This window comes from Austrofundulus limnaeus, unplaced genomic scaffold, assembly GCF_001266775.1.
Source record: "Austrofundulus limnaeus strain Quisiro unplaced genomic scaffold, Austrofundulus_limnaeus-1.0 Scaffold769, whole genome shotgun sequence".
Classification (NCBI taxonomy): domain Eukaryota; kingdom Metazoa; phylum Chordata; class Actinopteri; order Cyprinodontiformes; family Rivulidae; genus Austrofundulus; species Austrofundulus limnaeus.
Genome location: NW_013953171.1, coordinates 168,177 through 179,059, shown reverse-complemented (window position 1 = coordinate 179,059; position 10,883 = coordinate 168,177). Strand labels below are relative to the sequence as shown.

At 35.6% G+C, this 10,883-nt stretch overlaps 1 protein-coding gene across 1 annotated transcript in view; it reads right to left on the bottom strand.

Annotated features, from left to right (window-relative positions):
- xpo4 (exportin 4) overlaps positions 1–10,883 on the bottom strand; it is a gene marked incomplete in the record, with an annotated part of 131,137 nt that overhangs the window by 53,278 nt on the left and 66,976 nt on the right. The window contains 1 exon segment of the mRNA XM_014028491.1: positions 3,358–3,515. Coding sequence (XP_013883945.1) covers positions 3,358–3,515 — 158 coding nt within the window.

Below are 10,883 nucleotides of genomic sequence, written 5' to 3'. Positions count from 1 at the left end.
TGGCAGGAAAGTTGACGTTTTAAACCTTAATAAAAAATCGATACAGGGCTTTAGAATATCGATACAGTATCGGGAAATGAAATATCGCGATATTTCAGTGTATCGATATTTTCTCACACCCCTAATATATTCCGTAACTATAAATTGAATATGTTTTAGTAAACAGGTAAAAAACAAACTTGGTGTTGGTGTCCAAATAGATATAGACCTAACTGTGTAAAGGAAAATTTATTGAGAGTGGGTAATCAAGAATCATTTTTTTCTTATATAACTATCTGTTATATCAATAGAAAAAGAGGTGAAAGGTSGGGGAGCCAGCTGTCTAATGGATGAGGTGAATCTATTTAAGTGATACCTTTGTGTAGGGACTTTGATACAATTTTCAAACCCATTTTAGAGTGTTTTTTCTCCTTTTTGCACTCATAAGGCTCTATGTACAGATTCCAAAACTGTTTAGTTTTTTAAAATCGGACTATCCTTTAAGGATTTAGAGGTCCTTAAAGGCTGAAAATTAGAAAGCAAGACCCTGACTTCCATTACACCATAAAAACAGTTGCGGAGCCCCATAGACAACAAWTTTTCAAACCAAAGCAGACTCTACAAAAAAAATTAAGAGAGACTTCATAATGATAAGATGGGGCTAAGCATTAAAACAAGCGACTACAAATCACAAAAACCTGACCAACGCACTGCTGGGGTCAGGCAACGCACCAAAGTACCTACTTTGTGAAACTTAGGATGATCTGAMACAGAAGATGATTATGATAAACTTCAAACACAAATTTATGGGGGGAAATTATCACATGAACATTGATGAACACTGATCAGCACAATGAAATCATCAAAAGTAGCTAAAAGTGCAGAGAAACACACTGAAGTGTTTGTATCTCTTTGAATAAAGAGTTTGACTGTAGAGACTGATGTGAAACGGGTTTGGACAACACGGAAAGCTTTCAGTGAGAAACAGCYCACTTCAGTTTTATTACAGGGTCAGGCATTCTGCTTTAGATTAGAGAGACGCTGTTGACAGAAACACAAAACACACCTATAACTAGAATTTACCTCCGTTTGAATGGGTGCTAATCAGAATTTAAGTCCCATTCTATTTGCAAACAGCACATTTGTGAGAAGAATTTGGGCCTAATTTGATCCACTTGAACATACATTTGGTTTTAGAAGCATCTGGAAAAAATAAAGCTCTGGTTACTCTGTTTACTCTATTTGTTATTGAACTGCAAGACAGTTTCCCATGATAGAATAAGAGGGTTTTAAAACAAAGACTCAACAAGCAATTACTTCCTGTAAATAAAACAGAAAGAGTTGAATATGAGTCAGCCTCCTCCTGACATTGGACTCAATCACTTGTTGAGTCTCTGAATTTAGGAAACATGAAATCCTTGAGTTAAAATGAGGAGATAAAAAAGATACAAAGTCTGTACTAATGAACCAAACAAAATGAATCTTCTGACTTCAACACATTACATTCAACTATAACAGACAGTGTTGAGGAAAAATGTTCTAAATTTAAATTAAAAAATATACACAGTGCCTTAAAGACAGCACCCTCACATTTTTGTGATTGTTGAAGGTTTAATGATGTAAATCAATAAAAGGAAAGGCTTTCACCTTAAAAGCACCACGCATCTGAGAGAAAAGCTAATTCAGGGTTCAGCAGCTCATGCTGGGCGGTATAACAGCCCCTGCATTCATGGAAGGCCTGCTTTCACTTGGCAGGTTTAAATTAGTCCCATCAGGGCAGTTTTTTAAAGCCTCACCTGTCAGGGCTGAGAAAACGACCTGGTGGATTTGAAGATTATAAAACATAAGACTTGTCAACTTGTCAAAAAAAAAATTATGAGAGGAATAAAAGTGACTGAAAAAGATAAGTGACAGTTTATTTTTCCAAACAATGTAACATATGCTGCTCTGTACTCTGAGTGTTTCAGGATTATGTTACAACATGATCAAAGGGAGCAGCAACAACTAACTCGACACACAGTTTGTGTTTTGAGACACTACCATAAATTAAATACAATTTGAAAAGGGGTAACTATCACAGAGAATGGTACCACTTGTGGTTTGCATTTATAAGCTACACCAGTTTAGTTTAAATCAGTTCACTGGTAATCCATCAAAGCAGATGCCTAAAAGACTACAATAAAATGCTAAATTTGGCCTACTACTAGTAGGTATGAGATATTTTGAAGAGGCGAAGGCTGAGATCTTAATTTAATCATAAACATTATGAAAATCAAGAACCAGCCAGGAGTAATGCACACAAAGTTAGAGGGACTAAATAATTATGTAAACACAATTTAAACTTACTGTAGTCAATTGTTCAAAARTTAAGCCTGCTTATTGAACAGATTACTTTTTCATTTCCAGTTTGTAAACCAATGCTGGGATACTACTCTGCAGTGCATGCTAACTCTTGTAGCTATTTTTTTAAATAAAGGGAAAAGTTTAATGGAAATTTGTTCATTCTTCCAAGATTCAGCTGATTAACCCACAGGTTGCTGCTGCAACAGGTAAGGAATGGGGAGTGTTGATTTTATTACTTGAGAAAAGCTTGACTTGGATTGTGGCATCTCATTAAGAGATTTAAACCACAGGAATATGTAAAAAAAAAAAAAATAACGTATTGACAATTTGACTATTTAACAGTGATGTAACCTGAAACCCATAGCCCCATACTTTCTAATTCTATTTCCAATGAAATAACATTTACATTTTTTATTTTTCCCCCAATCAGCCACAGTCTTTCTATAAACCAACCTAACCACTGTTACACTGGAGCCATAATAGCCGTATCAGTATTTCACTGTAAAAACACAAATGTTGCTGCAGGAAACGTTCACTCTGTGAGCACCTTGAAATACTGAGACAAAGAATCCACTTCATACCACTCATGTTTTCCACTTTGGACAAAAGTACTTAACCAACTACAATCACTTTATTTCCACACAATGCCAAACTCTGTTTAAACACACTGTATTTCTGAACAAATAAAAATCAACCTGCAGCACTTAAAAGAAACTAAACCAGATTTTGAAATAGCCTAAAAAACAAAACGGTATTGAAATTTCACCTTTGTTTCTTCTGTATGCTATTTGTATATTGTGTAAAAAATTTGTTATTAAAAATAAGAATAAAATTTTAAAACTACATCCATTGAAATTAGAAAATTATATTAATGTGTATTACAGTAATCTAGATGAATTTGCACTGTCCTTTTAAATAATTGAATGAAAATTTAACATTTTCTAATTAAAAACAAGTAAAAATGTTGCCAACTCCAGTCTGTGGCTGGTGTGAATATAGTACCAGCAATGACAACRTCTCAGCACAGTCACTCACCCGTTAATCATGCTGAGCAGGCCCTCCACCATGTGGGCAAGGTACGAGATCTGGGCACTTTCATCTGGGAAGACAGGCCCATGCATGGAGGCCAGCTGGGCCAGGCACTGAAGAGAGTCCTGGGCCATGTCCGAGTCCTCCCGAATCTTCCTGTGTATCTGCAAACAAGATAAAGCCTCATTCTCAGTCTGTTTATAAGGTATATGAGGGTCACATGTACTCTCAATGATCCATTACATTAAACTCACTACATAGGAGTCTGTCATATTTTACAGCTGACTGAAAAGAAAACAACTAAAGCACAACAGTAATATCTTTGAAGTAGAAGAGAATGTTTTAATAAGTTGCTTGCTGATACTAACATTTGGCTAAAAAATGTAAAAGATTAAAGGTTGTAGTCCTGTTTCAATCCATGGGTCCTGTGTTTGAATGCTACAGAAAGTCCATCCCTGCAAACAAAAGATTACATGTTCGAAAGAACAAACCTATTAGCACTGAAACTGTAGGTGTTATTGTGATTGGTTCTAAATGGTCACTGTTAAATCTTGGAAAATCACACGAGGAGCCAGAGTAACCTGATTTTTATTTTACATAATGCCAGTGTTTTACTACAAGAACATGGTAAATATTTACAAAGTGTTTCTTGCAAAKATAACTGGTTGTTAATTATACAGTACCAGTGCAAATATGTGACCCGTCTAATTGAAATGAGGATTAAGTCACATTTGGTTAAAATGACCTAATTCTGACTGGTCACTGAGTGTGTATTTATGTCTGTGTGTATATACGTATATCTACAATATGTATGAATATAGGCATGTATGTATGTTTATCTTTATATATGTATGGGTATGTGTATATATTTATATATGCCMWCCATGTATTTATCCATTTATTTTTAGGTAAGCAGACAGATGTTGGGTGTGTGGTCCTGTGTTTTCTTGGTGTATATTTAATATACTTCTAATCACTATTTCAATCTTTCTAATTACGTTTCTCTTTGTTTTTTCCCTCTTTCTATTTTCTCTTTACTTAAAAAAAATCACTGATGATGAAGAAATTAAGAAACTAATATTAAGTTCTTTTTTCTACTGAAGTGATTTAAAAAAATGACCTAATTACATTTTCAGATGTCTGCTTTAAAAGCTACATTTTGATACTGGGATCATTCTGTTATCATAAGCAGATCCAGAGATATGACTTAATTTGTCTTGTTGGTTATGATAATACATTACTGTTTGGTCTGAATCCTAATTTTATGTCARTTTATTGAGTAATTTTTTCATGTCAATATAAAGAGTAAACCTCAAATATTTGTATATTAAGATTTCCCAGTTGGAAAGAAACAAAAACTTTGCTAGCTCACAGGGAAAAATTCAAAAATTTTAAAGTGTTTTCCTCAAAATCAGGTTTTTGTTGCTACTGCTAAGAAAAATGCTTCAAAAATTTTTTTAGGATTATATTTCAGACAGTTCATTCATAAGATTCATTGCAAAGGCATTTATTCATTAAATCTTGACAAAATGCAATTTTTGCACGTTGAAATCAAAACCCTATATCTACCTATTTTTCCACATTCCACTTCTGGACTTAATCCTTGTTCTGATGTGATGAGTCACATATAAAGCAAGATAATAAATAGTTCTTAAAATGGCTCCATGAGGTCTACAGTCAAAGGTCAGTCCTGCTCAGTGATTTCCATTGACTTTACATTAAAATTCACTGTTGTCTTTAGATTAACTGGAGCTGTAAAAAAGTTTGCCAAAATTATACAGTAATTTTATGTTGTTGATGTCACATTACTTTTACAAAGAGCTGCTGCACGGTCAATCATCCCAGTGTTGTCACCAAAACCAATGGTGCAACAGATTGCAACAAATCGCAGACCACATGTCCGTAATCTACAGTGTTTGGCAATCAAATGGACCCTCTCTAACCTAAATACCCCAACAGAACAGATATAGTGACTGAACCATAGAATGTGTTGTGATGACAGGAAAAAAAGAGAAGAAAACCCTGTGTTCAACATGACTGATATCACAACTAACATTAAAATAAATACATTTTCCTCATTTTGAACAGCCATTTTTCAACACACGACCTGTGTTGTATTGTTAAAGATGACAGTGAGGTAGGTGAAAGAGGCAATTAAATTGTCAAATTTATTGTTAAAATAACTAAATTATCACTAATAGTAGAAAAGTGACAAAAAACTAAAAATATATTGATCTAAAATGTCAAATTAGATTTGGTGTCAAACAGCAAATGACTTAATTTATGCAAAGCCAAATCACTTTATTTTGTGAATTAACCACCATGTAGATTAAGAACAATTACACTGTAGCTTAAAGCAGTAATCTACTGTGCCAGCTGTAACATGTTACTTAAAAATAAAAGACCCAATTAATGTTAAAAAATTTATTTTTGAGGAAATAAAAATAATTTCAAAAGTTCAACAGAAAACATGTTCTTGCGGTCATGCTTACAAGTGACCTGATGAATTTATCTACTCTTATTTAGTCAAAATGTAACAATCATTTAATGCTGTATCTGGGACTTTTTTTTGCAGAAAATAAAACGAAAAAAATAAAATAAATAAATAAATAAATAAAACCTCTTGAAAGCAGCCTGTCGCACAATTTGTATTGGTTTCTATAAAACAGGATTGGTACAGCGTTCACCCAAATATATTTTCTTAAGACCCAGGGTTTTATTCTTTTTTTTTTTTGTCAAAAAATGACAAAAAAAAGACCCAGGGTTTTATTCTAGTAGATCCTTTAAATCAGCTGATAAATTACTATGTTGCTATTTTTTCCACATTTAAAGACGAAACTGTGCAGCAAACACTGGCTTGAAATAGCAAAGCCGCAGGTCAAGATCCAAAGGGTGAACCTGCTTCAAACCTCTGTCGTTGTGTAAAAAACAAACCGGCAGATAAAGATTAATACTCACTTGTTTGACAAATAACTCAACAAATTGAGGGCTTGGAAAAGAAACAACTGTTTTTGTTTTCAGTACGACCTCAGTCTCCAACGAACAGTCGCTACTCCTGTGGGAGCTCACAGGAGATGTCAATCACACATGGAGAGGAAGAATCGGACTCCTGACAGATCTGTCTGATTTGGTCTCTTTAAAGCCTGGAGCTGCTCCTCAGATGTGGGACTTAAGATTCACACTTCAGCAGGAGAAGAGTAGCTGCAGAGATGTCACTGCCAGCCATCACGGCAACATGTGTTTCCACTGAAGGTCCTATGCAGACGTCTGGAGCTCAAAAGCCTTCCTCCTTGGAGCTGTGGCTCTCTTCTTATCCAGCCTCTTCCTTCTTCCTCTCCCGTGTCTTTAATGTTCATCCTAATAAATCCACAGCCAGTGTAACCTCACCAGCTCCTCACACGCAAACCCGTGTCTGGCCCCATTACAGAAGCAATCAAACTTTTCAACCTCACTCTCTTTGGCTCCTTTCCTTTTCTTGTCCTCCTTTAAAAATTCTCTCCCCTTCTCACTTTCTTCCTTGCTGAGCCTCCACACTTCTCTTGTCTTTCTGCTCTACAGCTGTGCTGCCCTACTGCCCAGTTGGTCACAAGCCACAGAGCTGGGAAGAGATCTCAGATGCTAACCGAGTATAGCTGCCACACCGGAGTCTTCGGTGCTGCTGCTCTCTTCCAGAGCGTGAAGTCATCCTCTGGAAGAAATCAGCAAGAGGGAAGGGGAGGAGGGGGCTAACTGGTGAGGGAGAGAGAGAGAGAGAGAGGAGAGAAAGCAAGAGGGAGGGGCTGAAGAGCCATGCAAGGCCAACGGACTGAACAGCGCCAGCTCTGGAAAAGCAGCTGCTTCTGTGAATGAGCCATACCATGCCAGTAATGTCAGCCGCTTCCAGTCTGACTATAGTTGGAGATACACACTAAATATGAATGTGTGTGTGTGTGTGTGTGTGTGTGTGTGTGTGTGTGTGCGTGCAGCAGTACGAATGAAGTAGATTTAGAAAAAAATACAGGAATAAGCTACATTTTCAAACAAAAACCAAATTTCACAAAAATTATTCATGACACTGTACTGCATGCCATTTTATAATTTTCTTTATGTTTTTCTATATTTTCTTGATGCTATAGGTACCCATGTACCATTAAACTAGTACTTTGTTCATAGCCTATTAAACTGCCATATTCAAGTTTATTTTTCAAGTTATTATATTTTTCTAATTATCTATAATGTAATTGATAAGGTCTATATTAACAAGAGAAGGTTAAATAGTGCTGCCCGATAATATGTCTGATAATTAGGGCTGCCGCAAACAATTATTTTTATAATCAATTAATCACCGAATATTTTTTTCGATTAGTCGACTAATCAGATCATACATTAATTGAATATAAAACATAGAGCTTATCGTGCCAGAATGCAGCTGCTATTATATAACCATGGTTAGATTTTAGCTATATGCTAACTAAAAATAATTGCTGTGGAAGGTAAGTTCTGCTCTGCAGATATTACACAGGTTTCTCTTTCATTTTCTTAAAATGATCCCACACTTTGAGCTCTGTTGTCAGGTAGCCATGATACCAGAGCCTGTCTGTATAATGTCTTGTGACGTCCACGGCCTACCCCAGTTACCACTACTGTGCATGTGTGTCAAGGACAGAAAGGCAGATGTGGCAGTGGAAGGTGTCAAAGCAGTTTGGAGAGAAAAACAAAGTAAAGAACAACAACAAAAAAAGATTAATCGATTATTAAATTAGTCATCGATTATTTTAATAATCGATTAGTTGTCGACTAATCGAGGCAGCCCTACTGATAATAAATCATTTAAATGGTCTTTCTCCTGGTTACTGGATGTTGCTGAAAATGGACAAAAAATAATAATTTTGAATTTATTCAGTGAGTACTTCAGTTATTTATCTAATATTTACGATCAGGTTACAGACTCGTTACTAGATTAATTTCTAACCAAACTACAGACACATTCCAGTCGGACTTAAAGTACTGAGACTAATGGTTCAGGCCTGGAATAAAAAATATAACTGGAACGAAGAAAGGATGAAGGCTAATGAGGAGCATAACCAGCATGAAGGAGAAATTAAGGAAATTCTGGAGACAGCTACCAGACGAAGAAAAAAAAACAGAGGAGATACAAAATGATAACAAGGATTGAAAGAAAAAAAGAAGAGAAAAGAGGAGGGACATCAGATCAGGAAAGAATGATATTTATAGTAAGAGAAAAGGCCTGGTGTCTGTTTCCTCAGAAAGCTCAGAGGCTCATCTTTCTATTTTTTTTAAATCAACAGTGTGCTTCCAGTTTATTGTCTTTACCAGCATCACTCTCCCTCACAGATTAGATTACAATATGCCAGCAGACCTCTGCTGCAGCCTCATCAGCCTCACACTCCATGCTGATTGTGTTTACTGGGTAAACGCAGATCGTTTCAGTGTGTGAACGCTGGAGTACTTTCTATCTTTGCGAGGACTTGATGTGGGCATCAAAGACAAAGAAAGCAGTTTTATATCACAGTAATATACAGTACACAGTTATGAAAATGTACATTTCTTACCAATGGCCAAAATATGATAAATAAAAGGTAAACAAATGTGTAAAAACAACAAAGTGATGTTTACATGTTCAGATTAGGGGCATTAGGAAAACCTGCGATGTGCGATAACAGTTCTTAATATTGTGATGACAAAATAACTTTCAATAAATGAACAAATACATAAGTATGTACTGTTGATGTCATAGGGTTGATGTCTTTCTGCTCTGGGTTCAGAGCAAAAAATAAACAAATACAAAACAAAGCAAACAACTAATAATTTTCAATCTAGCATGATTTTTTTTAATATGAAGAGATCCATGCAATTGACCAAATATATGAAGGGATCCATTTGACTGGTTAAATACTTCAAGTTTCCGTCTGAGTGACAAAACACATAAAAGCAAACTCTTGAGCCAACCATTTATGGCAGTTTATGCAGTATTTACAATTTGCATACTGCACAGGCTGTTATCGCTATGACAATAAATTTTCAATATATTGTGCAGCCCTAGTTCAGATCATGTGGCAACCATAAARAAGGAGTGGGTCCAGTGAGAGTGAAATAGGATATTAGCCATAGGCTACTATACAAGTATGAAATATAATAATGAAATATATGAAATATATAATATAACCTCCTCTTCTAATAAGAGCAAGAAATCAGTTACAGGAAAAGGTAAAAAACAAACAGCACAACTTGTTGCATCTTTTGAAGAAAACGGTGCGAAGTAGAAAAGAACTGAAAGAAAAAGGGAAATCGTCTAATATTAAAAATATGACTTGAAGCATTGCTATAATAATCAGTGTGTACAACATGTTAATGGAAATGACCGATGCTGATGGATTTTGTTTGAAAAAGGTTTTGAAAACTACACAGTGTTTACATTTGGTAGGTTTGTTTGTAGTACAGCTCTTTATTAGTATTAAGGGTTGGGCAAAAATCATGTACAAWTGTTAGAAAAACTTTGATCGACTACTYTTTGGCACTTGACGATTACCATCGGGCAGACTGACGGGGGATTTCCTCAGTCAGTCCACTCGATGCTTCTTTTCTCTTTCTTCTTCTAATCCCAGTAACGGATCCCCTACTTGCTTGTCAGAGTCCTCACTCTGTCTCAGACTGTTTTTTTCCTCCCTTCAACTCTGTCTTTCAGCGTCCCTCCTTCTCTTTCTCTGAAAAGGCTGCGACTGTGGCTTGGTCCATCTGTTCACAGTTCAGGCCTGAAGCTTCACGTAAAACAACAAAAAATTTTTTAAATAAGATCACCTCAACTTATTCCTTACCACACTAAACTGCTCCATAACAATAAAATCCACACATCGCTAAATCTACAGTATCTCTTAAATCTAATTACTCAGTCCCACTACCGCTGTGTCACTATCACTGCTGAACTTCATTCAATTTTCACGTCTTTTTATTTTCTTCATTCTGTACATAGTTTTGTGCTCATCAAATAATTTTAGGCGATCAGCCGCAAAGGAGTTAAATTTTATGTTAGTTCGGCAGGGCAGGGGTTAGACTTGAGGATGCATTAAGGTGTTTTTTTCATGAATCAGTCCGTATTTCGCTKCCTCCTGCTGCAACGCTTTTCAGATGACAAACCTTTATTTAAAGGGGCAACATCATGTAAAATCAAGGCAGTTCTTTTATACTTTCACCAGATTTAGYAGGACAACACAGCATAGAATATTTTAGTGCCTTGAATAAAGTAAAACAAAAGTTCCAGGTTGACTTGAGCTGCCTTTGCATCTGAAGTACCATATTTATTCGTGAATAATACGATCTCATGTATAATACGATCTCATGTATAATGCGACCCCCTTTTTTGAGCTTAAAAAGCATAAAAAATTTAATCCTCAAACTACCTCCAATTTCATACAGATTTCAAGATTTTTCAGCCTTTGCAGTCTTTATACATATCAGTAAAATTATCATTGGACTGTTCATTTTATTTTAACAACATATGTACTAAAAGGTATTTTGACAACAAATATATAGAT